We start from the raw sequence: 27,922 nt of genomic DNA on the forward strand, positions 1-27,922 counted from the left end.
TCGAACATACCAAGTTGCTTTTATGGCGTTGGCTGAACTTGGCATTGTAAGCACTTGTCACGTTACCTTTTGTCCTTTAAATTTATCAATCCCCTTCAATCATTTCCACGTTTCCAGCCAAATAGACCCTATCGGTCGACTGGTGTTGGGCTGTCTTTCATAACTGCATTTCTGTCATTGGCACACGAGGCATTTTCGGGAACACTTCTCTTCGATCCAACGACTGGAATCTACATACAACGAAGAAGGTCCGTGGAACACAACTTTGAACCCGAATAGTGCGCCGCCAAGAGGATTCCTTCGCAGAGCCAGAGAGTGCTTGAGAAGCGGGGACTGACTGAAATAGAGAGGGGGGAAAGAGAAGGCAGGAAAGAAAGAAAGAGGAACAATCAAGGGATACATGGAACACGGAGGATTTGCCTTCAGTAAAAAGGAGGGCGCTGGTTCCCTCTAAAAGAGGAGCAATGTTTTTATTGTTGGACTTGCGCTCGTTCTCATACACTCCGGAGAGAGGAATCAGTTAGAAATTTGTCGTAGTGCAGGAAGGGAACCAATCGTTCCATTCCCAGGCAGATTATCCATGTGAACTCGAGAGAGCAACTTATTCGTCCCATTGCATTTTTTCACACCAGTCGAGTGGAATTTTGCTTTCTTTTCGTTGGACCCTTTTTGTTGGAATCATGACATATCAAGTGCTTTGGTTTTTTCTAGTGCTCCTCATTAAAGGGGATAAAGTGTACAGTGAGCAAGCTCAATGCCCTTCAGATGGAGAGCGATGGACTCCGATGAGTCCCGAAAAGCGAGTGGTCCGATCGAACACAGCCATCAAAGCCCTCGTGACTAACACCCATGAAGATCTGGGCAATCCCAATGGGTTCATTGCCGAATTTTGGATCCTGGATGTTTACAAAGGTGCCGACAAACTTGCCGCCAGTCTCGGGGTTTTGGGCGGACCCAGTGGGGTGTTCAACCTCAGAGACCAGTAAGTTCGGCTAGTTCTCGCTCGCTATTTGCACTCGTACACAGCTCGTCAAAAGTTTGACCGTGCTTCCGAATGATCGTCTCCAAAACCATGGTTATCACGAAACTACATTGCACATATACATATAGTACATACCGAAGCCATAGGCAAACAAGCGCTCGAGATATGACGTTTGTGGTAGCTCTTGAATCATCTTCACCGTCGTGGTCCGTGGTTGTTTCTTCCTGGACGTTCTGCCATCTGCTCCGCTTTGGAGCCTGAATTCTTCTCCATGTTGTGGCTTGTGGCGAAGAAGTGGCCTTTTTAGCTCCTGGGCCCTTGCACAATAGCGAACACAATCCTGGGTGAAATTCTCTTTAATCCCCTAGATGGATAGAGATGGATGAAAGGCGGTGGCTCTACAAAATGAAAGGGACCAGTCCCCGCACCTTGTGTTCCAGTTTTACATACATACGTACACACCGAGGAAATCTAAGGAAGCCCTCTGGAGAAGCTCTCACCGCCGCTGATCATGTTACGTACAATCAATTGGCTCACTGCAATGAACCGCGTCAAGGCGACCTTTAGCGAATTGAGACGCTCGAACGTGATGAAAGGGACAAGTTTGCACTTGGTCGTCTCATCTTGTCCATGTGTACGTTGTTGGTATCGAGAGAAGTAATGTAATTTGGATGTTGTTTTCTATGGTGAGGTCTGAGGTCGTGCCATAGGCTATTTTCCATTTCTTCTCCTACTTTTTTTTGTGCGGCATATTTAGAAAGGACGGAGCGAACAGCTTTAAGGGGTGGGGTGGTGCCTAAGTAATTTCCTTGTGAGCCTGGTCGAGAAAACATTTTATAACCATAACCCCCTTCACCGTTGGTTGAGACTTTTGGGTCATATCACGTGGCTAACCAAAATATATAAACTAAGCAACTAACCAATCGACCATTGGAATATAATTGGTCTTTTTCAACTCGAGGCCTTAGAATCTTCCAGATAGATCATGGAAGGGCACAAAACTTTTTATCCAGTTTCCACCTTAATCTATCCAACTTTACAGGACCGAGTGGTTTCTGTCGCCATATTCGCTGATGATTAATGATCCAATGACCTCGGACCACTATAATGAACTGTTTGGTTCGTTTTGTTTGACTTAGTTAGAGTCTTTGGCAAACTTCACCGACATTGACTCACCTAATGTATATTTGAGAATTGAAGCCAAGGGCATTAATTAAACTTACGGCAAAGCCAGGCCTTGCTTGGGGTCTTTAAAAGCTTAGAATCAAGGGATCTTGGAGCAAACCTTTGGCTGTATCTAATTTCAAATTTTGCAAGTGCCACCACGCTTCACGCTGTTACCTCTGTACATAACTATGAATTGATGGACTTTCCATCGGTGCAATGAGTTGAGGGGAAAGTCAGTGATGCATTTACCGTGTGGTCATTGTAGTGGGTAGATGGATATCCACTTTGAAAATGACATTTGGCACACGCTCTGAAGAAGGATTTCGAGGATTCCTAATTTCACCAATGGCGCATTGGATGGAGATGAACCTACCTTGCTAGCATCTCTGCTGTACTTACGTAGGACGTCGAGGGCCTGTCCAAAAGCCCAAACTTCTGGGCATTTCGAAAAGGGGCCGTGAACCATCTTCAGCAGTCAATTTTGTTCGAGTTCAGATCTAGTAAGGAACTGTACTAGTTCGGGGTGAGATGACGAAGGGACGGCTTGGAGCCTAAATTTTCACACTCACAAATTCCTATCAAGATCCAAAGGAGCTAAGATTTCTTATGATTCCTCGCCCACGGCATGCTCGATTCCACCCTAGAGAGAGAGAGAGAGAGAGAGAGAGAGAGAGAGAGGTCTTGCGGCTCTTGGTAATCATAATAAGTCATTTTGGACACTTGTATTCAAGCCACGTACCTTCGGGTGTTCAAAGTCGGTCAGGCTCTCTTTTCTTCTCCATGGTGGAACAAGAATCAGGAGGGTGTTCCAACTCCTAGCTTTCTTAGCCGGTCGGTCCAATGAGTCAGATGACTGAATGAGGGATAAAAGGAACCATTTATTGGAGCTCCTCTGGTCATTTGCCGGCCTTCATGAATCATTGAGGAGTTTTATCCTCTCCAGACTTCTTCAGCATACATACATCTCTTGGGGGAGTTGTACGAGTACCAACGGTTAGTTCTTCTCCAGAGTGCACATTGGATCCAGATTCTCGACCTTTTGATGTCAGAAGCAGATTTTCTTGAACTCTCATGCAAACTACGCGAACAGTTTAGAGCCAGGCCAAAACGGGGATCATGGCGGTCGTTGGAGAGGGAACTTGAGCCTAACCAGACGACTTCTCTACTTCTCTCGGACGCAAAGAAGCAAATCTTGAATCTTGTGGCCAAATGAGGTGGAATTCTTGGCACTCCTGCCATTCAACGAGTAGTGAGTAGAAAGACCGAGGATTTGCCCCTGCGAGGAGTCGTAAAACTCAATGACAACGTTTTACTATTTATTTTCTGACCAAGCCAGACCAAATGACCGCTATTATAGCTGTCGATGCCAACGATGATGACACAGCATATTTGGATGGTACTGTGCTTGTCGGATTATGGTGTCTCTCTCTCTCTTTGGTAGGCGATTCTGCTGAAGAAATCCTACACGTTTGACTTGGTGGAAACACGCCGCGTTGCCAGGATATGAAAGTGTTCCATATGTTTCTGAATGGCGAGGAGGCATATTTGGAAGTGTTTCCTTCTTATTCACATCATCAACGAAACATAATCCGGCAGGGAGTGTGCAATCACAGGAAATACCAAAACCCACGACATCCTGTTCAATAGGCTTAGAATTTGACCTCTGTTCCGCAGAAATCTGTGTCATGTGCGTGTGCGCACGAGATTGGACAGATTTGCTCAATCCCATTTGGAGTAGATGGACCCCGAATCTTCTGTTGTTGATCTTGATCCAAATCTCTTGAGAGTGTTCCGCCTCATGGGAATTGTGATCTTTCCCAAAAGATCGAGGTCAGAAGGCCCAGAGTTGAGCATATTGCAAACGGGATTCATTTCATATACATACATGTGCCATACAGTACTATAGAGTACGGTAAACGTATTGGAAGACACAGGAGTAAAAAGGCTTTTTACAGCCAATGTTGATGGCCATTTTGTAATACAAGTTAGGACACAGGGTGTGCGTGTTGACAGGAGCCCATGCATCTTGGCACATATGTTGGCTCCAAATATTTTTTATTGCACCTAGCTTCGACCAGGACGCACCACGTTCCAAGTAAATGGTCCATGTAAGAAACGTAATCTACTATGGATATTTCCTCGTGCTTCAAGTGAATGCAGAGGATCATGCTCTAGATACCATAAGCATTAGAATATACATGTACGGGGTGGTCCAGGAACCAAATGGCGTCCTTCTCTTAGGGTGAGACCTATCAATTCACGTGTTCTCATTCTGGACCTTCGTTCCACTTAAATTTATACGTTAGATCATCTCAATGCTAAAGGAAATGCTCGATGAGGCACCCGGTGGTTGGAGTATTTGCTGTTCGTGGTTTGGAGGCCATTTGGCCTCGTGCTCTTCCATCACGATCCTTGATGGAAAAAACAACACTTTGGATTATTCGCTTCAACACCCAAGCCGAAATCTGGGATCTCGACCGGTGAAAGTTTTGTCTGGGCGGCTGTAACGACCATTAGCTCCAACTTGAGCACATACACATTCTGTGGAGTCACTTTTTCAAACCATTTCGGGCTCCTCGCAGCGGTTCAACAACACTCAACTCCGCCCCTAGCATTTTTTAAATGAACATAGTGAAACTCTTGGTGTGTTTTTTTGTTCCACATATTCTGTTTGTGTTGGTCGATTGCTGAAGGCGAGGAGGAAGGAGATCTGATTACTCGAATTGAACTTTCCCCGAGGATGTAAAAAAGGGCGAAAAGTTTCCCAAGGAATCTTTGTGTCAAACCAGGTCAAAACAGTTGCCTCTTTCCCGGAAGGACTTGAAAGTCTAAGAAGGTGTGGGGTAGGACAAGAACATCTAAAGGAGTGATGGACATGGGAACAGTTTATTTAATCCAAAGGGTAAACCTTTTTGATTCATAAACATGCCACTATAATAAGGTTCGCTTCGTAGCAAAACTATTGTGAACGGAAGAAAAAGCTCGACCATTTTTGTCAAAGTAGAATCTGGCTGCATTAGATTGCAAATACGCACTTCAAAACATATCCATTGACTTGAAAAATGTAACACTTTAATGATAGCATGTTGGTTTCATTCCAATAGAAAATCAATTTAAAGATCAAAAAGACAATTTTCCCAAAAATGTCAAAAGTGCCCAAACGTGTTCAAATCAAAAAAAAAAAAGAATCAAGCTTTCGAAACCTGAATTTTGCAAGTGCAGCATTTGGAAGTTCCTTTCCTATCTGCATTCAAAGATATTTATGGATGCAAGTGCCAGCATGGCCCAATATACATGAAAAAAGAAGATCATAAGACCGCGTTTTTCATGCGACATAAATGTACTTTAGAATACCCGACTCGTCGGCCAAAAGTAGTCCAAGACCTCCTGAATGAAGAAAATGTCCAGGCCATGAGATGTTCCACTGGAGATTGCCTTGTCGCCCTTGCTATGCCATCTCCAATTGTGGCCATTTATACAGTCGAAAAACGGATGAGACTTCACTTTGGGGAGCAAGGGAATACCAAACGTAGATTTCTTGGCAGGAACACAAACATGTTCCCAGGAACGGAATGAAATGGATCTCCTTTTTTGGTTCCCTTCCAAGAAGAGCCCTTGTCGGTTGACCAATTGATGCGTTATTTCCATTTCTAAAACGTCCACCCTTGATATATGGTGGACCCAAGTGGTCGTGGTAAGAGTGAACAAGTGTGTTTACTCAAGCCATCGAGAAACGGCCTCTCTCTTATCCACTCACCAACATGTTTTTGAGTGAGGTTCAAAAGATGCCAGCTTTAAAGGATGAGTCGCTTGGAGAGCGTTCATTCATATTGGTGCATGCACCAAATATCTGGGTTCACCAATTCCCAACTTCCAACTTCATATCGCCGTCTTATGGGTGAAAGGTGGATTTTTTTTGTCGGATTTCCCTTGGATTGATGTTGCCTTTAACCCCCCCCCCTTCTCCTCTAAACAAATTTCTCCAGGAGTCTGCTCTGATGATGGAATGAAAATGCGCTTTGACATCCAGAATACATTTCCCCCATTCAGATTTGCCATCTCGCATTTACAGTAGAGTTGAACCGAGGGTCTCAAAGGGGGGCTGCATTCATTCTACGTACAAGTCGTTGTAGCCAATCTTAAGATGAACTCGAGTTTCTTCGAGGATCCTCAGCCGAGCTTTCTTCCCTCACTTGGCTCTCATTGATCTGGGCAATGATCTCGTTCTCGTTGTTCTGTTTAATTAAAGTGTCCCTCTCAGTTCGTTCGTTCTCTCGTCCGTTCGTTGGTCCATTTGTTCGTTTGGGATGAGCTGGCTGCTGATCCCGACTTCTCGCTCTCCGTCTTGCATGATCTCGTTCCACTTGGTTCCAGCTCTTGTTCATGGTCTTTTAGGGCCAATGTGAGAGCAAGATGGGACGAACTGAAGACACATGACTGTGATCGACTTTGAAAAGTGGTGGTGGTGGTGGTGGTGGTGGAGTTGTGCGATTTAACGGCACTCTGTCGTTTCAACGGAAGATTGCTTTCATTGTTGAGGAGGGGGATTAATGCGAGTTAAGCAAGCTCCATTTACATATCAAAAGGGTTTGGAGCCTTTGGAGCGGAATAAATGTCGAGATTGCAAAGAAGAAGAAATAATAAAAAAGATGCAATGTGTTTATGCGAGTAAGAAAATCAAGTCAGGATCATTCTAAGGGGAAAAAGGCTCGATACGAGTGGTGTTCCAGAATGGTATAGTAGAACCAAGCCAGCGAGGAACGAACCGTTTCTGGGTTTGGGACCACCATCGATCATTCCCTGAAATAAGGAAAAAGGGGAAATAAGCATTAATCAAGATTCTAGAACAGATCTAACTTGATGAAACTTTGGAATGTCTTCTTCGTCTTGCCTCTCATCGTCACACCCGTTAGCTGGGTCGATCCTCTTCCTCTTAGGCTGCTTTTCCGTTTGGAACTCTGGTGGAACCAACCTGGGCTCGTTTACCCTTCACTGAGCTCTCTTCTCGATGGACCAGATCCTACATCCTCATATTCCAACCAGACTTCAGCTCAACCAGCAATTTGAATGCAAAGTATGGGTGTTCCACCTGAACATACAACTGCATTTTATTTCCAGTAGTTAAAATAAGTTCCAAAATGAGGAGAACAGAGAGTTCGTACTGTAATTACCGAGTTTGTTGTATTTGAGCCAACACCCAGCACAAAGTCCTCTGCCTGTCTTATCTACCAGACTTCATTTGCTCATTGTCTTCTCGGGCTACTTTTTTCTTTCGGGTTTCTTCTCCGCCCTTCGTGCTATCGTTAGTTCTATTCGCCTTATCTGGTGGTGTCCCAGAAAATGTCCTTTTCCAAATTGGACTTGACACTCGGAAGGGAAAGAAATTTATTGTGGGTACAAACTGCATGTGTAAGTTAAGGAAGGAGGGACCACTTGGTCACATTCGAGATCACATTAAGACTTGGACCAAGTGACCTTGTTCTCACCCCAAAGTCCAGCGGCCTTTTTTGGCACATCATAAAGTCGGAGGACCCGTTTGAAGACCTCCTCTCGACATTCTACATATAAGCACAGAAAACTAAGAGAGCGCTTGGGAGATCTTTGAGCAAATATTGTTGATGGTAATGATGATGACAAAGATCATTGGATGGTCTGGCCTTACCTCATAAAGCGCCTGGATAGGAACCAAGTTCAGGGAAGGTCCTCGAGTGCTCTTGCCAGTCTCCTGGGGGATCATAACGTGGAAGAAGTAACATCCTCATCTCACCACCAGGGTCATTTGCAACAATGGTACTAGAACGCTTCAGACCAGACATGCTGTTGGGTGCGTCTAGAAGCGTGTGCCCGAAATGAACTGATCTTGTTACGAGAGGATGGAGACTAAGTACAAGGTGGATGAGAATCCAATTACAAGTTGAAGCTCGAGCTCGTACGATCGCAGATTTTACGCGTTTTATCTAAAGCATCGTTTTTCTCTAACCATTCATGAATTCGAAAGTACCTTCATTGGGAAAAGGTGTACCATTACATGTTTGGTGTTTAACCGTATCATTAGATCTACATTAGATAATGGAAACCTCCTCTTCCAGGCGACTCAATGTCAGTCATTTCGGTGACAAGTCCAAATGCGAGAGCACCCCCATTCTTCAGAAGAGCTACATCCTGCTTTTGACCACAGAGTCTTTAGCCGAGAGTGTCAGTCTCAGTCAAGGCCAACTTCCGAACATATCACCTCTGAGTTTTGCATCTTCATCTTCTTCATCATCATCTCACCATCACTCTGCCAATCGAAGGCCCCAATCCCACTTGGTGGCTCGATACGATGACCCCTATGGGGCGATCATCGATTATTCGACTGACATGGAGGACATTGTCATGAAAGCCTTGGGTGAGTTCGATTTCATCGAAAGAACAAACACAGACCAAAGAAAAATGTTCCCAACTAACGATCATGTCGAAGGTTTTAAGTACCTTGTTGAGTTATCGTTGTTCTAAATCGTCACAACCGGATGTTGATCTTCTGGCACAAAAGCACTCTTTATTTGGGTTTGGAATTAGGAGCGGATTTGGCGGAGAAAAGAATGATGATTATGTCATATTTTCTTTCTCGAATGCCATCAAAAAAGTGAGGTTATTTTTGGTTCTCGAAATGCTTGAGCACAATTTTCCATTTCTTAGTTCAATGGAATCGTACAGAACATACTACTGGCATCTAAAGCATTACGGATATGCAATTTTTGGAAGACACAAAACGATTTGGATGGAAAATAAGTAATTGCAAATATTAGTACCCTATTGGCATCTCTGGTCGTGTCTATCGTGGATAGACACGTCCAAGTAGCGAATGTGCACAATTCTGGCAAAGCAACCAAGCTCACTGCAGATAATTCACTCAATCCTGTCACGTTTTGGCGATGATTTCACCCGGAAATGAAAAACTAGCTCACATGTTAAGATGGCTCCAAATGCTAGCTCCACTTTTTTTCGAGGCATTGAGGGGCGATTGGAGTCCCTGCTCTCAAGTTTGTGGGAACGGGGAACAGAAACGAATTCGAACATGTTCCACATCTCCAGATTGCCCGAGCTACAACNTTGGCACGAATGGGGCGATTGGAGTCCCTGCTCTCAAGTTTGTGGGAACGGGGAACAGAAACGAATTCGAACATGTTCCACATCTCCAGATTGCCCGAGCTACAACGTGGAAAAGCGAGCTTGTAACTCTTTCAAGTGCTCCAGTACGTATTGATGCTATCCATTCTAACATAAGGACAACGCAACCCACCTTGACGTAGTCGGAAGAACTTTTTCTGCTCAGTGACGATAAATAGCGGGGATCCAAACTTTTCTTGGCAGTCACGGATAATGCAATTGGTCGTTTTCTATCACTGAGTGAAATATGAGCCTTGAGATGTGCCCAATGAATGTCCTTCCAAGATATCTTTACCAATGAGCGTCAAGCCGTGACAAATTTATGACCCCCGACTCTGCCAAAAGTGGAACGGGATATGGATCGGAACATTGTGTTCACTCCGAGCAAGAACCAGATGTGGTTTTCGAATAGACTGAAAGTGTTTTGACAAAGGGGCCTCTTCAAACACAGTGATCGGGCCTTTCTTCTATTGATTGGCCTCACTACCAATAGTCGTTACCAAAACGAGGTTGGCCCTCTGAGGTAGCTATCGGGTCTTCATATTCTCTCTTGGATTATTGGTGGGAATTCTGATGAGATCTACCTATTGATGGGACATGATTGTACATTGTGACACAGTAATGATATTCGAAGTTGTTCCCGTACCACGAGCAATAACGTACTGTGCCTCATACAATTTACCTTGTTTTCAATCCCACATATGCGTATGTCTCTTTTTTGACGGTGCTCATTTTTAAGCTCAGCCATCATACAACTTATCAAACACAATTTCCTAATCGGAACGTCATCAAATCAATGAGAAAATGGAAAGAACATAATTCTTATTCACTTGAGGTACCTCCTTGGTCCAATCCTTCATAGTGCTTGGTTACATCCTCAGGCAATGACATCACGATCAAGGCCGACTGTTCCCGGTGCCTTTGGTAATTGAAGGCCATAATGGCCTTGAAGGCTGTCACGCAATCCGTCAATTTGAGAGAGCAGGGTGCTGAGAAGCAAAGTCATTTCCGATCCAACTCTAGTAAATTGGTTTTCCAACATTTGGAACGAGGGTATATTTAAAAAAAAAGAAAATCGAGGTTGTTGTCAAGGATCTTGGCATTGTTAATAACTTGTGGTGGGAACCAGGCACAAATGTTTCTTTTCATTCATTATTTCAGGCGCAATAAACACTTTGAGTGTGTCCGAGGATCGCTATTTCAAGCCCTCACCTTCAGCATTTCACCGAGTCAAGGGGCGTGGCAAGGATGCATGGCTGATTCGTCCCGGCTCATATTTCCTACTCCCGTTCCGCCAGGCGTTTGGCCGAGATTTCCCCAAGGATTTTACCGTGTTCCTCACTTTAAGGCCGACTGAAGAGTCCGAGGTAGGTTCCAAAAGCACAAATGACTTAATATAGAGTTACTCACAGTCTCGTCCAAGACAATGGACTCTGCATAACGTACGTATAAGACTGCTAAATGAATTATACCCCTACAAATGAATTTTAAAAGTCGTGAACAAAGGTTAGAGGGGTAGGAAATCCCAAGAAATTGCCACTAACACAAAGAACAGGCTATTGCCATAAATTAGTCCTTTCTCTCTTTTTCATTGTTCACCCAAAGTGTAAAACAGCCAAAGAGTTCTTCCCCGATACAACCAACCCGTTGGATCGACTTTGGGTTCGCTTCGCGTCTATTAACTTTTTCGCCGTTAGCTCCAATCTCATTCCCAATGGAGAAAAGAGAACTCTGCGTTCCCTTCAGGAGAAATGGTCCTCGCTATCCAAGTGGTTCATAGGCCTTGGAGCTTTAGAGCAAAAGATCCCGACTCTGAGTCGAGATAACCGATATGGACCAGACGACTACTATGAGAGCCTTTAATGAAACGGGATACTCGTATTCACGTTTGCTCATTGCCTTACTTCGAACCCTGAGTGTCGTTACTCTGGAATAAGAAATCTTCTTTTGAGTGGAATCTCTCTATCCAATAAGGCATTTCAAACTTCCTCTCTTGGACTAGATGACTGTCATAAATATTGGTTTAGGGATTTAACCCAAAAGAGTGGTTGTAATGGGTTCAAACTTTTCAGATAAACTCCGACTCGACTGGTTTGGTCTAGTGTAGGGTTGCCGTGCTCTTTGATTTTGAATTGGAGCTTGAGGTTCCTCAGTCCTCACGTTTATGAGTGGGAACCCTGAACTTCACTCTGCTTTTTGACATTATGGCTGAGGGCAGTTTATCAATCTTGATTTGGCAGTTATGTGGCAGATCATAAAGATTGAGATCCTCCTAAAGTCCTCAGGGACTACCCACCAATATCATAATACCATAAACAACACGGCTGAGCTCCATCTGGTCAGATCCCAAGAAGCTTCACATGTTTTTCTGCTCCAAAAGTTCTCCTCTTCTTAGAGCTCCCCCGTTGGTTCATTATTTAATACACACTCGATGAGAAAATCAATACAAGCTAGGCAAGGAGCAGAGTACAATATTTTCCAATACAAACCATGCCTTCATCCAATCCAATGTTTAGTGGCCCCTTCATCTACGAATGAATGTACAGTATGTACTACAAATCTTGCATGGATCACCTGGCCCTGTTCAAAAACCTGGAGAAGCCAGAAAAGCTCCATTCGAGAAAGATTTGTTGTTATTGAATAAACGGCAGACTTTGGCCTAAGGCCGAGCGATTCGCCTCCATTTCTTGGATCACAAACTCGTTTTTCTTTTTCTTTTTCTTTTCCATCGTAAAGCGTAACCCCACCAACCCTTTGGTACGTATATTTCTATCCAATACAGTTGATCTCTTTTCCACAGGGAATCATCTTCAGCATCAATGCGAGGAATTCTAGACAGGAATACATTTCGTTGGAGCTCAATGAAGGCCGCTTGGAATTGGTACACTCCATGGCCAATGGATCCAAGATCATCGATATCCCGGCCAGGATCAGTGATGGAAAAGGATGGCATCAACTCGCTCTGAGGTGAGCATCTCTTTCCGTTCAGTCACTAAACATAGAACAATACTCTTACTGGCACATCGGGCAATTCCTTTGAATTGGAACAGGAAATTTTCGAGATGATGGAAGATCTCGTAAGCGCACTAAAGAAGTTCTTGATGATAAGCAATAACCAGAGTTCAGGGGTTTGATTTCGTGTCTTTAGTGCCTTAGCTATTGATATTCTTAGTAACCCCTTGTGAGTTTTAAATCCAGGTTGTTACAGAACACCAGACCCTTAACGAGCTACATGGTGCTACATGTTCACAATCTTTAAGTATAGCCGCATACATAAATCCCTTTAAGAAGCTTGAAACTTTTTTCTTGAGACTTAAAACCATTTTCTCAAGCATTTGCTAATTATTTGGCCAATCTTCTTGATCATTTTTAGTCCACTATTGTTCTGAGCATTCCAAAAACCAATGGCAAACGGTCCTCACTCAACTGATCCAGGGGAAAAGCTCTTTTGAAGGCCTCCAGGCTACTTTCGAAACTATTTGATATTCTTGATCATACTTTATGGAAGCGACCTTCTCTATTTCCTTTTCTCCTGTTCTTCCTCGCACGCAATGGCACAAAAATGAACTGTGGGCTTTGGGGAACTGAGCCAATCACAATCTGATTGCCTCGGCCCATTTATCCATTGGGAAATGAAGGAAAGCATCATCCTTCGCTCTGATCTGCATGCGGTTCTGTTCTGGGGGGGGGTCGCCATTCTGAATTAATAGTGCCAAAAGCTCTAAGATGGAGGCAAGAGGCGGCTGGGAGAATGTTTGCCATCCCATTTCGGGTATTTACTCCTCTACGCAAACACACACACAGACACACACAAGCGGCACGCCATTCCTCTATTTCCAATATTTCCGTAACCGACATGGTTTTTGGCCATCTATTGATTGGGTTCAATCGGTTGGCGAGAATGTGGCTAAAGTGAAACTAGGGCATTGCAATGAAGCCTACTAACGCATGCTCGTGGTGATGAATTATCAAAATATTTGAACCCAGAAAATTGTTCTATGACAATAGAAAAAATGAAGTGGGTTTCGTGGAGCACTTTGTCCACAAAAAATGATGTTATTTTCATTTCCGAACGAGATTTCGTGTTTACGTACATCGTGACACGTCATTTTTGAAGCCCTCCTTTGGAAACGAACCACGTTAGGTGGTGCAAAAAGTGCCTTTGTTTATGTATGTATATACGGTAAATTTTTCTTCTTTGGACTAGGATCACGGTGGGCTTTCCCTCAGAGCTGAGTAAAGGGAATAGGAAATGCTTTGGTCTCGAAAAATGTCTGCCGCCTTGTTAATGAAGTCTGCACTTAACCGTTCATGTTCCATCAAGGGCACCAGGTAATTGTTGTGCTCCTTGTGAAGGGAACAAGTCACGCCACCCGCAGCAGAACAAAGTCCAAGAAAGGAGTAGTTGATCATTCGGCACGAGAAACTTTGATTATGATTGGCAAGGCTCTCAATGCATGCATGTCAAAAGGAAACCCATTGGAACACTTGTTCTTCGTGGGCCTAATACTAACCTCATTTTCCCTTGATTTTTCTAGTGTTGAAGGGGGGAGCTCAGTAAGGACCTACTTGGATTGTCATTGGATCACCACCCAAATCCTTCATCGACACTCGCTGACTGTTCCCGATAACGCGGATTTGATCATTGGATACATGTTCCAGGTATGGGCTTATACATACTAGGCAGTTCCTCAGTTGACGGCGAGAAATGAGGTAGATGCCTTTGACCAGTCGGGTGTGACTGACTGACAAATTGGCTGACTGACCTGTGCTCACGTGAGAATAACGGGGAAAAGCGACCATGTTCTAAGGAATTTGGTGTCCCCCTGAAGTTTCGCTCATCCCTGCAGCCCATTTGACCCAAATAGGATCTTATGATCTCATTTTCTGAGCCATTTTCCTCCCGCAGCCAATCGGGCACAACTCAAATGACCCAACCATCGAAGGCTATTAGTACAAACTCGATTTATCCCTGGTCTTGAGTCTGCAATGCAAGACAAGCTGTGAAGGCCAGGACGGTCGATGTTGCCTCAGAACTGGTCGGGAAGTGCAATTTCATTGGTCGATCATTCGCTTTGCCTATGGCAAGGGTCCAAAGGTTCCACCCGGTCGGTTTGGTGGTTGGTTCCTGCACTCGCGTGTTGCCCATTTCCACGTGAAGGATGCACTTTGACAAGGGCTGAAAGGATTTGTTCAAGCTAAAGATTCGTTCGATTAGGTTGGCTGAGCTCTGGCCTTTAGGTTAGGCTAAAGTTTAGATAACATAAAATCCCTGGATTCATTTGATGGTCGTATTAAAGCTTGATAAAGTATGTACAGTACAAACAGCAAGAGCAAAGATTCGAAATTGTCAGATTGGGTTTGGGCGAAATCGTCAATGTTCCTTGATCCCCTTCGATAGCCATAATGTTAAGGAAGAACTCGACCAACCTGTCCCATCCAGGGGGGGGGGTCGCTGGCTCTCGAGGAATGGTCCCAACTCCCAACTTGGTTTGGGATGCGTCGCCTTCTCGGATGGAAATTCAATATTAAGGCTTCTATTTCATAACAACCCGGCATGTCCTCTTGAAAGCGCGGAACGCAATAAAAGACGTTCTTGAGCTGAATACGAAATTCAAGTGTGTGACCTCTCGGTGCCTTGCTCTGCTCTTGAGGCAGATGGCATCGATATCAAAAACTTTTATCTCTTCTAATGACAAAGATCGCCTTCTCTGGCCCTTATGAGGGAAAAAAAGAAACCAATAAGGGCTCTTGTTCCACTTGTTCCACTCTTGGAGCAATCCACCTTTCTACGTCGTTCTTGACAGGAGAGGGAAGTGCAGAGAGAAAGAGGAATTGTGGGGAGAAAAACTCCACTTTTTCGACGTGACATGGGTCCTCAATTGGTGGCCTGTACAATCCCAACCAACATGAACACACTCACACACGCTCTAGCACGATGAGAAGTTATTGTTCCCAGGACTTGGCTCAACATAAGCTCTCCTGACAGGCCTCAGTGGGTAACAGAGTGAGAAGTAGGTATACTTATTGCTAGTTAGGAAGGCCATGCTTGGTCCGGGGCATGTTAACCTGGGCGTGGGTATAGATATCATCGTTGGAAATGAAGGGAGAAATGGTGGCCTCCATGTTTGCTGTCCTGCTCATTCATTCCCTAAGCTGGACTTTAAGACGAGGGCTGAATGGCCTGTCTCAACTCCCCAGGGCTAAAGGCCGTCAAAGAACCTTTTTTTGTCTAGTCCTCGTGCTTTATCTAGGACATTGTTCTTCCTCGTTGACGGGTCTAGGTCCCAAGAGATTTAGCTGGAATTCTGGTAGAAAATTGGCAACTAATACCAACACTACCACGCCCCTTCAATACAGTGAGCTATTATAACTAAGTTAACTCATCAATAAAGAATGGTCCATGCCCGAGGTTCAGGATGAGTTACAAACCTGGGAATGGGACAAACTCCATCAGACCGAACCCGCGATCCGACTTTATCGAATGCACCTGAATGTTGTTGCCGTCCTTGGACACCTCGTCAATTTGCCCTAGTCAGAGTGAAGGAAGGCGTTGTGGGGGAAAATTGAGCGGAAAAATGCTTCCTTTTCATGTCAAAGGAGCCTGATAAGAAATTGCTAGACATCAAATTGCTCAGGGGACTTTTGGCGGCTCAGCTGTTGTTAGCCGACGCTCATCTTTCGCCTAAAAAATTCTGCCTCATCGCCTCGCATTCCCTTAAGAGCAATGATATAACGTAGGTAAGCGGCATTTTGTGATCAATACCACGGACGCTGGTAACAATAAATAGGGAACAATGGGGTTTCCCCACCATACTGAACACAAGTTTGAGTGTGGATAACAACGTTCAAGGAATCTTCTCTTGAGATCACTGTTTTACTCGGAATTTGATCGTTTCTATCAATAACCATTTCATTAAACGGAGCCGGGGGTTTAGTGCTCCTGGTGTACTAGTAAAAAGCCACTTATTGAATTGAGCACGTGCCGGATGGAATTGAAAATTGAATAAAAATGTTACGAGAGCTCATATCAAGTTTTATTGTGCTTTCAACTTTGGCCAAGTTTAAACCCACACCTCTCTTCAAATCCCAAAAGTTCCAAGGCCCAATAACTTTCCCTAAGAAGGTGACTGGCATCTTGCTTTTCTTTTCAAAGGTGGCCGTTTGGCAACATTCTCGGGCCAAGGCTTCCCTCCATAAAGGAGAGTTTCAATCACCATCTACCAGGCAAAATCAAATAAAAACCTTTTGCCCCCAAGTGGTTCTTTTAAGCGCGTTCGAAAAGAGGCCCCCAACTTCAAGATGTTTCCCTTTCATTTGAGGAGTTGGCCAACATTTTGGCAAATCTGAAGTGGCTCAATCGAAATCAACGGACAGTCCCAATAATTTTGAACCACCCACTCGCCTTTCGTTTCAGGGGGAAATCGAGCAATTGACTGTGAGCGAACAGGCTGGAGCCGTGTCCGAGCAATGTTCCTCCTCCAAGATCCCAGTGGAGGACAGGAGTGCCAGTTATGACCAAAATGCTCCTCCTCATTATCACCATCACCTAGAGACAAAGGAATCCACGGCCAGTGACATTGACATCGACGAAGATCATCACCAACATGACACGTCCCCAACACTCTATCGTAAGTCGATTTGTGACCAATGTTGATTCTGACTGACCATGATATGCTCCATTTTTTTCCTTCTTCTTACCCAGGAGCCTCCCAAACCAATAAGGCCCCGGTGTCTCTTCAATCATCTGGTCCCCAAAATGGGCCTGACTACATGGACGAGGAATACGTGGACCTTGATTGGACACCCGACACCACCATCACAACCACTGTCTCAGCTCAAGCACACGATCAGTCGGATCTGGCAAGCAAATCAAAATCGAAAGGACCCGTCACGAGTAAAAACTTGTTTTCGACAGAAGGGGCTATTTCAAGTGGTGCCAAAACTTCTGACGTTGGTTCACAAATCGGAGCCCAAAGGGTCGATTTGGAAGGCAGTGGCTCATCGGATGAGGAAGGCGATGACGAAGAAAACCAGGAAAATGGCCATCTCGGACCACGGGAAGTCGGACCAAGAACTGGTCCTGAAGAGGCGGAAGGAAGTGGAACGGGAAAAGGAAATTCCATGGATGAAGAAGACGAAGAAGGGTCTGGAGATTATGGTAAGTACTCGCTCAGATTGAGTGGGTGCCTCCTCCCCTCAAGACGGAATTTGCGAAATTGGCAGGAAACACTCATTTGAAAGAAAAGCCCTGGGATCAGAGAGGTTTGACAAAGAACAGACAAAACACCCCAAGCAAACACTGCCAGTAGGGACCTTGAGAATGGATGAAATGACGACTTTTTCCCCCCTCACGATCATTCGGGATGAGGAGTCCCAATAAACGAGTCGACTGCAATGCGACGAATCTGGCTTGGTCCCTGGTGGATCGTAAACCATCTTCGATTCTGAATAAAATACAAGGCTCTTTTTTCCTCCACCACAGAGCTCGAGTGGTCGGCATGGGGTGAGTGCTCTGTCAGTTGTGGCGCGGGCTTCCAATCTCGATCCTCCAGGTGTGCTGACAACGGATTCATGGAGGAATGTATTGGGGCCGGAAACGAGCGGCAGGAGAAGCGACCTTGTCACTTGGAGGCCTGCTCCCAAGTCGCTCATTGGGAGAAGATCCTGCCGGGACGGACTTGGCAGCGTGGTTTTCCAAACATTATCACAAAGGAGGATATCCACCATTCCCGAGACCAAGGGAAGTTCCATTCCGGTTTCACCACAAGTTCATCCGCCCAGGCGAGTAATGCACCCACCAAAGTTCCAAATGGGCGGGAAGAAAAAGTTGAAGAACACACCAACACGATCCACATTGTTCCAAACTATTGGGTGCCAGCCCATCTTGTTGCCAAAGGTGAGTGAGTAGGATCCACTTCTCCAAATTAAACCTTTTCCATATCTCAAGAGCCGTAAATTGTGTGGCTCTGTTTTGTTTTCCCCCGCGGCTTTTTCGCCCAAACTTCCCCCTCCACCTTACCTTTCCCAAGGGGATTTTTTTCCTCTCCTCGGTGAGAAACACTCGATGTTCAATACTATCTCTTCTCCTTTTCTTTTGCCCGTTTTTGTCTTTTGATCTTGGGTTTGAAAAAAAGCCAATATTGCGTTATCTTGTTAGAGGTCTGAACCTCTGTCAAGAAACCCAGAGGGACATGCGATTCTGTCCTGCTTGTGAGGGGGTCGGAATCTTGTCACATGTCTTGATCCGAACAATTCCAATTCCATGGGGTCACGTTACGACATCCTACAAGGCCTGGTCTTCTTGGCATACTATATATTACATTATAATATTATATGGTTCTTGTTTTCTCTCCTCCTTCTCCTTGCCATGAAGGCGGGCCATTTGCGAAATATGATGCAACCCAAGCTTCCGCAGCCGTGAATTTGGTGTCAAGTTCAAGAGGGATCGATTGCCATTGCCAGAACGGGGGGACATGCTTCCAGAAAACTGCTTCTGTCAAATGCCAATGCGAGAAAGGCTTCTACGGGAAGTTCTGTGAGAAGGCACTCTGCCGCCCCGAATGTTTGAATGGAGGCCAATGTATTGAGCCGGATGTTTGCGCCTGTCCAAACGGGTTCACCGGAGCTCGTTGTCAGAGAGGTAAGACAGAGTGAGTGAGAGAGTGAGAGAGAGACAGAGCTAGCTAGGTAAGAAACACAACCTTGAACTACTCTACAGTGCGTAATTACTGTACTATTCACTCGATCAAAAGGGATATTATACTGAACATACCTTCAACCAAAGTACATCCATTTCGATGTGTACTTTCATTTTAATGTGTGTTGGCGGGCAGTCTCAGACGGATAGACAGACAGACAGACAATAGTTCAAGGATATTATTTTATCATTTTTTCCCCTCAGTTCAAGGCTAGTTTCCCTTGAGAAGGAGGATCTCACTCGCACATCATTTTTCACCGGAAACAAGATGAAAGTTCCTTGAAGGTACCCTCAACTTAACGATCGTAAAGTGGTTTAAAATGTCCTACTGGGCTGAGGCAAACTTTCACTATTTGACAGCAGTCGTACACCCAAAGAAAAAGTTGGGAAATGTCGACTTCATTTGGGTTATCCAGACGACACTTGAAGAAGCAAATGGAGAATCTCGTTTCAACTTGCCTGTTTTTAGTTGTAGAAAAAAACCAGGGTTCGCGAACACTTTTTGTGCGGTTTCTTGCATTTTGAGGGGCCTGATGGTTTTTCGCCGATTACTTCTTTTGCTTTCTTTGGCCTTCAAAAGTTATCGAAATTACTCCTTTTGAAAAGGCAGCGAGCGGTCTTTTCTTAACTTTTTTGGCGTTGAAAAGCATACACGCCTCTGAGTCAATATACTCATCTAACAATACACAGGATCGTAATGCATGAGACTTCCAGGTTCGGTTCTTCTCTCTGACCTTTGTCAAGAACACTTTTAGATAGCAACCACACCCTAGCAGCTACTATAAATCCAATTACATAATAATGATAGCATAAAAGTAATGCTGGTAACGATAATAATGCTTTGAGAGAAGTCATCATTTTGTTGACCTTTGGTCCTTTCTTTCCAGGCTTAGGATAGAGAATTGGGCTCATATTATGGTCATAAATGTACGTGCGCATGCGATAGAAGGGTTTGGCCCAGAAAAAGTAGTTCAAGAAGAATGAGGCAGAACAGGAGTTTTAAGCCAATTTGTAGCGAGCACAGCGGCATAGGGAAAGACGAAAGTTTGGCAGAAGCTCTCTCATTTGCTCTCTTTCACACCTACATTTAGTACTACATACTGTGGATGTTGGATGTTCTCCTGCTAAGAGCAAGCCTCGCTGGGATTGAAGACCTGACTTTTTTTTTAGGGCCAATTTTCAAAACCTTCTGACAAGTTTATTTTTGGGGAGGGGAAATTGAAATCTTTATGTTATGACTTCCTCCAGCATCCTGGCCGTGTTTCTCTCATCATGTTGGTGTCCTTTCAGCCTTCTGTCATCCTGGCTGTCAAAATGGCGGCACCTGCGTGGCACCCTTTCAATGTGCTTGTCCCCAAGGAGTTCGAGGCGCTTTTTGTGAGGAGTGTAAGTATTTACTTATTTCTCCACTTCTACTTTCCCTGTGAGTCTCTATTTTGTCAAGTTGTTCGAGGGATTAATAATTCAAAGCCCTCCCTGACAGATAGTGACATGCACGAAGCGAACGAACGGTTCCTCCAAATTGAGACTATTGCGCTAGAGTTGATCCTTTGGAGTTGCTTGACCAGCCAGCTGTTTTGGCCTATGCCCACGAAGCGGAAAACGCAAAGACTTCGGGAGCTTAAAGGGTGGAGTGGGATCCAAACTTGGAAAACTTCTCATTTCTTCTTCCTTTTTCTTTGGACTTAAAAAGCCTTGAAACTCTTCAAATCTCAGATTTTGACTATACCCATTGGGCTTTTAAAAAGCGGTCCATCAGGGTTCCCACGTCTTAACCAAAGTCCGCAGGAAGGCCAAATGCCTAAATGAGTTTGTGCCCAACTGATGTGGCATCTTCGAGTCTAACGAGAACATGAGAACCTGACGGGAGAGAGGACCGAGTAATGTATGTAAACATAAATTGAGAATTTGGAATTGAATTTCCACCAGGAACACTGAATTTGAGGCCAAAGTAATCCCCCCTCCCTTCCCTTTCCCTTTCGCTCTTCTGTTCGTCGGTTTTTTTTCTCTCATGTGGTGTAAGAAGGGCTCAACTGGATCCAGGGGGATTGGGTCACTTTGTAGAGCACAAGTTTGGACCATTTTTCATCTCAAGACTACCCAAAGGAGGACCTGTTCCAAAGCCCTCCTGCCTATCCGTATAAAGCTGTGGTGCACCATGAACGGAGCAGGGTTTTCAAAAGTTAAAAAAGATCCCTCTCACAGACAGTAGCGTCTTTCTTAACGAAATGGAGCTGACCAAATGAGCTTTTACAGAAGACATGGCAAACTAAACTGAAATGGCAACCAAATGTATCACGTGTTGTGTCCAAAGTAAGTAATAGGGGAATATTTTCTGTGGTTCCAAAGCGATCCCAACGACACTACACTTCCTGCTTAGACATTTTGCTAACTAGCCGGCCTTTAATCGCCAGTCTTTAATCTCTCCAAATTTGAAGTCCAAAATTGCTCACGCTTGCATTCGCTCGGGCAACTTTCACAATGGAACTCATTATCCAGGCCCTGTCTTTGAAGTCTCTTTCGAATTCGTTGGTGAGGGCCATAACCAGTGTTTCAATTCTTATTCCAGTTTCGTGTGAGCCCAAGTGTGCCAATGGGGGGTTCTGCATTGGTCACAACAAATGTTCCTGTCCACACGGATTTTCCGGCCGCGATTGTCTGGAACGAACGTGCACACTCAAATGTGAAAATGGAGGAGTGTGCACCATGCCATCCAACCAATGTAAATGCTCCGAGGGGTTCTACGGCAAAACTTGCCACAAGAGGTACTATAAATATGCAAAAAAAACTAGGAGTGTGAAAAATGCACGTGAACCAAGAGGGAGAGGTGTGCCTTCATTCAACTCTCAATGGACATTAGGTTGACATGAAGGCCATAAATCATGGAAAAGATCGCGAATAAAGAAGGACTCCAAAAGCATTGAAGGGCAGACTGAGAACGTTAAGCTTCGTTACAAAACTACTGGACCCTTATGATATTTATAGAGACATGAGCAGTATTGAGAACCGATATCCGAGTGCTCATCATCTTGCAGTCTTATGAGATAATGCTCAACTTAAAGGCCATCCGAGGTAGGGTGACAGTACATATTTGATCGAAGAAACATGTGAGCACCCAAATTAGCAACTAGTACATAACAGCTACTTAAGAAGGATTATGAGCGACTGGCATTGTTGCTTTCCTAAAACATTAAGGAATCACACGGCAAACCCTCTTAAGAAAAAGTAAATAACAAGCTACGTGAGAAGCCAGAAAACGTTCCATCTGTCGCTTGTCTGTTCCCTTCTCTGTCAGTAAACTTACATGGAAAACCCATGTGGATCTTGTTCCACATGCAAATCTAGATCTGGTTCTTTTCTTGCTGTCCCCAGTCAAGCCAGATTTGCATGTTCTCATCGTGTGTGTGTGTTAGTTGTTCTTTCTTCCACTTATTGGTTGCCTGCCACAAGCATGCCACTCGCGGCACTCTTTGTCCGTACTTGTGTCCTTGGTCCTGGTCCTGGTCCTATCCTGGAACCGAGTGCAAAGAAGTAGAAGAACCCTTTAGAATGCCTGGCAGAAAAAGCAAATGGTCGCCTCGCCAGAAAATTGCCAATTTCACATGCGTCTCTTTTTTACGGCTTAAGACCAACATTTACAGCATTGTGCTCCAGTGGGACGCACAACGACTATTAGTTGTGTACAAATTGAGGCTTTTCAAGGCCAGGCTCACTTCATTTCTCCCCGAATATGATCAAAGAGCTTTGTTGGCTGGTGTGTTTCTGGTAGTGTTTTTTTTTCTTCACTAGCTCCGGAGTGGTTTGAGAAACTTCCCGTTTGTGCAAATCAAGTTTGAATTTGCTCCTAACTTCTTTATGCGTGAACAATGGCATACAATACTTGGAGTAGTCGAATCAGCTTTGTCGATTTGTTTCACAGTGAGCTGTTCTTTTCAGCACGTTTTTGGGCAAACAGAAAAAATAAAGTTGGTTTGAGATCTAGACAGAAATGCTCACTCCCTGGGGAATAGTAAGCATGTTCGGGATAAATTCAATATCATTTTGGCCTTCATAGAGATCCAATGATAATCCTTGGCATACGATTGTAATCCCACAATGTGCCCTTGGGAGAATGGTACTCATTCAGCCTTCAATGTACAGTCTAAAAATGTCCAAGTAGCTTTGACAAAGTCTCGTGACGTTCCTGACTGACGACATTATAGGACGTTTTGCCAATAAGGAAAATCAATATATTGAGTAATAATGGCCCGGAGATTTGTTTTCGAATTTTAGGATTTGCAAGAATTACGTGTCAGTTCGTGAGCCTCGCCGTCGACTCTATCAGCAAGTCGTGGACGTGGCCTTCGATACGATTTGTTCCAATGGGCAAATCTGCACGAAAAGTCGACCGGAATACAAGACCACTTTCAAAACCGTCTACCGAACAATCTACAAGTGTGCCGAGAAATAACCAGGAGCATCGCTTTATCTCGCCAGCCATGAACTTGTAAATATATATATGCCTCCTCGAGTCTGATGGGTGTGTGTATATTTCGAGTGTCGGGGAGTCGTTTGTGAATGATGATTGACGACGACTCGCATAATCCTTCTCCAAATCCCATACCTCATGAGGACGAATGGTGAGACGGGACGAAGATCAAAGTGACTCCCATAGATCATATCATCAAAAGCTTTTCAACGATACTCAAATTACTGCTGTCACTGTTCAGTGCTCACTCACTCACCTACTTACTTACTTACTTGCATACCAGCATACATATATACACACATACGTAGACATACACATACACACAAGCGCACACAGTCACTTACGTAAACATGATCAGTCTGTCAGTTTCACAGTCAGTAAGTTATGTGCGATGTAAGATCATGTACTCGTATCGTTACTATCATTGTCATATGATTGCTATTATCCATTCCCATTAACTCAATTTCCCACGTGATCCTCCTCCTTGCTACTAGATTCATTTATCTTTGTTCTCAGTGAAAAGAAAGTATCTTATAGGTATGCGTTCCCATTTGTCGAGACTCATTTGCCCCAATCAATCCCTATCACGTGTAAAAAACGAGAAATACATCTTTGTTAATAACACGCGGATTATCTGATGGCTCATTCGTCTTGTGATCGGAGAAACTTCAATGTTCCATTTCCTAGATCCAAGTTCGAGGTTGCGAGGTTTTGTGAGTGGCCAGTTCCTCAAATGAACAATAATCACAATAATCTTGAGAGCAAAGGCGTTGGGTATTCAAGACAAGGGCACGAAGCCACGAAAGATCATTGACCATGTGATTGATTGACAAATCCACTTGGATTTGAGTTTACTTTCCCAATGACGGCCATTGCAACTCTATGTTGCACCCTCTTATGGTCAATGCTCAAGTGAAAAGTAAAGAATCTGCGATTTTCAGGAAGAAATATAAGCAACCCGACTTTGATCCAACTGACCTTGAAATTCGACTCTCATGAAAGACAACACATCTTGAGACCTAAGCCCAAGTATACAAGGAAACCAGACAGGTCGAGTAGAGAGCCCTTTCCAGACACAACCACTTTAAACTGACTCCTTCTGAGGCAAAGAACGCACTAATGCACAGAAAACCAACAATTGAAACAAAGTCAAAATCTATTGTATGGTTTAGGCATGGACAAATCAGTGTTCCAAGCGATTTGAGCTCTCAAAAAATGAAGCTGTAAATATCTATTAGAGTGTAACCTGATGTGAAAACAAAACTTGCAATCTTAAAACGTTTCCCTAGTTTTAGCGCCTCTACTCAGGGCTCAATAAGAAATAAATGTTCTATTCTCAGAATAGACTCAAACTCAGACGTCAATCGAGTGAAGTGTGCATGTGAAACCTCTCACCTACGTATTGGACTCCGGAACAAGCCATATTTGAAGCAATCTATAATGGGTGGTTGATAAAAAAAAATTCTCCAACTTTTGATTAAAACTATGAATATTCCCTGAAAACACCACTTTTCAGGGGCTTTATCTCCTAGCTACCTGAATGGAGCTTTTCGCAAAGTTCGATCTTACCTACGTTTCATTCATGAGGAGGGTAAGAGGATGACTGGCAATTCCAACGATTTTTGAAGGTCAAGTTGAGCGTCGAAGAAATTGAATTAATCTTGGTCATTATTGGTAGTATCGCGCTTGGGATGTTGATATGGTAGGAAAGTGATCCCACCAAAGGTGCTCAACTACATCGCCGCTTTGACTAGATTTGTTCACATGATTGGGCATGTGGCTTGGTTGGTGTGTTCTGAGAAAGTGCAAATTCGAAAGAAAACGCCTCTCAAAACATTTGGAAGTTCCATGGAACAGTTGAAACTGGGAATTGGTCTTCTTAAGAAGACTATTGTGCTTATTGGAAGCAGGTACTAACCCTGCTTTTTGAACCAAAATATAGTATCAAAAAATTCTGATCGAGCTAAATACGCAAGTCATTACTACAAAATCAACGTTTGTCCAATCATCTGGACCACATGGACCAAAACAATAAGTACATTCACAAAGACTGCTCATGTAAATAATGTGTGCTGAACAACAGGGATATGTCCATTGAAAAAGCGTATTAAGTACACCTACTTTCAGGTGCAAATGAACCAACGCTCGACGCAGTCCAATCTAACAACCGGAAGAAATGCACCTTGATGATTTGCTCAGTTTTAGATTTCTAAATATTGACGCCCATTATTGTACTGCTCTGTCGTGCGCATTTTCGGGAGGATTGGCTCAAAACTTGGCCTATTGGAAAGTGCTCCAAATTGAATGCTCATCATTGTGGTTCCTGTTGGTGGTTGTCATCCCTATTCAGAATTGTCCTTGTTGTCGCTACCCTGCCCAAAAACGAAACGTGTGAAAGAAATCCTTCTCCATTCTGACTCATAATTTGCATATCATCTTGTCACCCCAAAAATGGCGGAGGGTGACGCAGAGTAAAAGATTCAGAGAATGGACTTTCGTGGACAACCATTATTACTGAGAAAAGAAAGAATCTCTTTGATGGCAAAAGAGATATAGCAAATCAGTCTTGAGAGACCCAATGAAAGAGGGTTTTCTTCTCAAGGACCTTCAACACTTTGACAAGCAGACAACTCTACTTGTGAAATGTGTGGTCCGGTTTTAGTGACGTTCACTCCGGACTAAAAAGGTCTCTTCTTAGTAACGTTGACTTATTTTTGGCTGACTTTTGAACAATTCTACTCCATGTTGAACGTGGGTGCCGATTGTAGTACGCGTATTGCAACTTGAAATTTGGCAATGCCTGAATGCAAGAGGCTATATTTCTATTTTCTTAGTGACGGGGGAAAATGGGAAAAGCCAATAACTTGAAAGTGGGTGTGTGATCGCTTCATCGTTTTTTCACCCTTTTTACCTTGGTCGATTATCATTGGCTGAAGATTAGAACACTTTATGTTTCAATGTGCATTTGAGCCACGCAGTACTTTTTATTTGTGGTATGGTCTCATTAGAGCATCATCATCATCATCATCATCATTCATCGTTCATGTTGGGCGAGAATCATCAACGTAGTTGGGTTGGGTGTGATGTTCATGGCCAAAAGCGAAACTGAGCGTGCGGAAGATGAGCTTCGATTGGCATCAATTGAAAATGCGTAACAACGGCGAACTCGTTTCAGGGGCCGCAAATTTCGACCCATTGGGAAAAACCATGGCCTTGAAAGTTGATTCTGGGTGGACTTGGCAAATATTTGGGCATGACGATGGCAAGTGGGGATTTGGACGTTATAGGTTAGGGTACACTGGTTTGGATTTATCAGGGTTTTCGAAATAAAAAAATGGAACAATATTGTTGCTGTTTGAGCTTTGATACTTAGGATGTGGTCGTCTGTAATGTAATACCATAATGGTGGTATATAGAGCAATGTACTTTTTGACGTGTATATGTATGTTTCCAACCATTTGTCAAATTGGTTTCTTTCGTGCTCTTGTAAACAAAGTTAGATTCTAATGAATCTCATAAAATGCATTGGATCTAGAAGAGACTTGAATTCGAATACTCATCAAATAAACGTATACATTAAGCTGATTACCCAATCAATCGTCAATAATGAATGATCTGACTTTCAATGTCAATCACTTCTTTTACACGTCATTGCTTCAGTAGACCGGCACAAGTGAACAGTTTAAATTCAGAATCTAAAAGTCTGGACCTGAGATTAACAACCTGCAAGCTGTCCATAATTGTTTCGTCTCGTATACGGAAGAATCCTGGTTTTATTTGTCACTGTGAATTATTCGCTCTTCTCGCCGTTCTGATCGTCCTCTTCTTCCCAAAACCAAGGGAATCATTTTGTCTCTGTCTGTTCCAAGGAGTACTAACCCTCGTTGCGAACTTGCACGAACAGTAACGAGTACTGTCATTTAAAGCTTGGTTCGTTCGTTCATTCGTTCGTTCACATTGACTTGTCTTTGGCTCAATCCAATCCTCACATTCTCGTTGACTACCAACAAAATAAGACATTCAATGTCTTAGATTTTTTGAAGTTGTCTTTTCTTGGAAACTTGACCTTCTTCTGTTCAAATACATTTACTGAAAGTGAAGCATATTTGTTTGCCGTCAAAGAGGAGAGCTTCCCAAATTAGATCACGAGGGTTGTATTCCTCAGCCAACATGTTGAATCTTGTACCGATACAAAAATCATATGGAAGTGCATACACGCACCCCATACTCATCCATGATGATGCTATCAATGTCATGCAATCAAATTTCATGAGTTTCAACTTCAATGCCTTCTATTGTGCGGTACATACTGTTCCGCGTAAATACACACTCACACCCACACATGGCCATCGTGACATTGAGATAGCCTTCAATCATAATTTGAGATGCCAGTTATCCTATCCAAAATCTCCGTGTTGCCTGACAATCATGACGTCCCGGTTCGAAGCCCCTAAAA

General features: G+C 43.8%; 1 protein-coding gene across 1 annotated transcript; it reads left to right on the plus strand.

Annotated features, from left to right (window-relative positions):
- The first annotated feature begins 137 nt into the window (after positions 1 to 137).
- On the plus strand, positions 138 to 24,096 carry LOC131881289 (uncharacterized). The gene is made up of 13 exons (XM_059228122.1): positions 138 to 982; positions 8,239 to 8,538; positions 9,242 to 9,384; positions 10,460 to 10,665; positions 12,099 to 12,265; positions 13,837 to 13,960; positions 16,716 to 16,929; positions 17,004 to 17,459; positions 17,784 to 18,197; positions 18,675 to 18,941; positions 20,289 to 20,384; positions 21,568 to 21,763; positions 23,271 to 24,096. Exons 1-13 carry the CDS (start codon positions 681 to 683, stop codon positions 23,446 to 23,448), a joined length of 3,063 nt encoding a protein of 1,020 aa, XP_059084105.1. The 5' UTR covers positions 138 to 680; the 3' UTR covers positions 23,449 to 24,096.
- Positions 24,097 to 27,922: the final 3,826 nt, after the last annotated feature.

Source organism: Tigriopus californicus, chromosome 1, assembly GCF_007210705.1.
Source record: "Tigriopus californicus strain San Diego chromosome 1, Tcal_SD_v2.1, whole genome shotgun sequence".
Lineage (NCBI taxonomy): Eukaryota > Metazoa > Arthropoda > Copepoda > Harpacticoida > Harpacticidae > Tigriopus > Tigriopus californicus.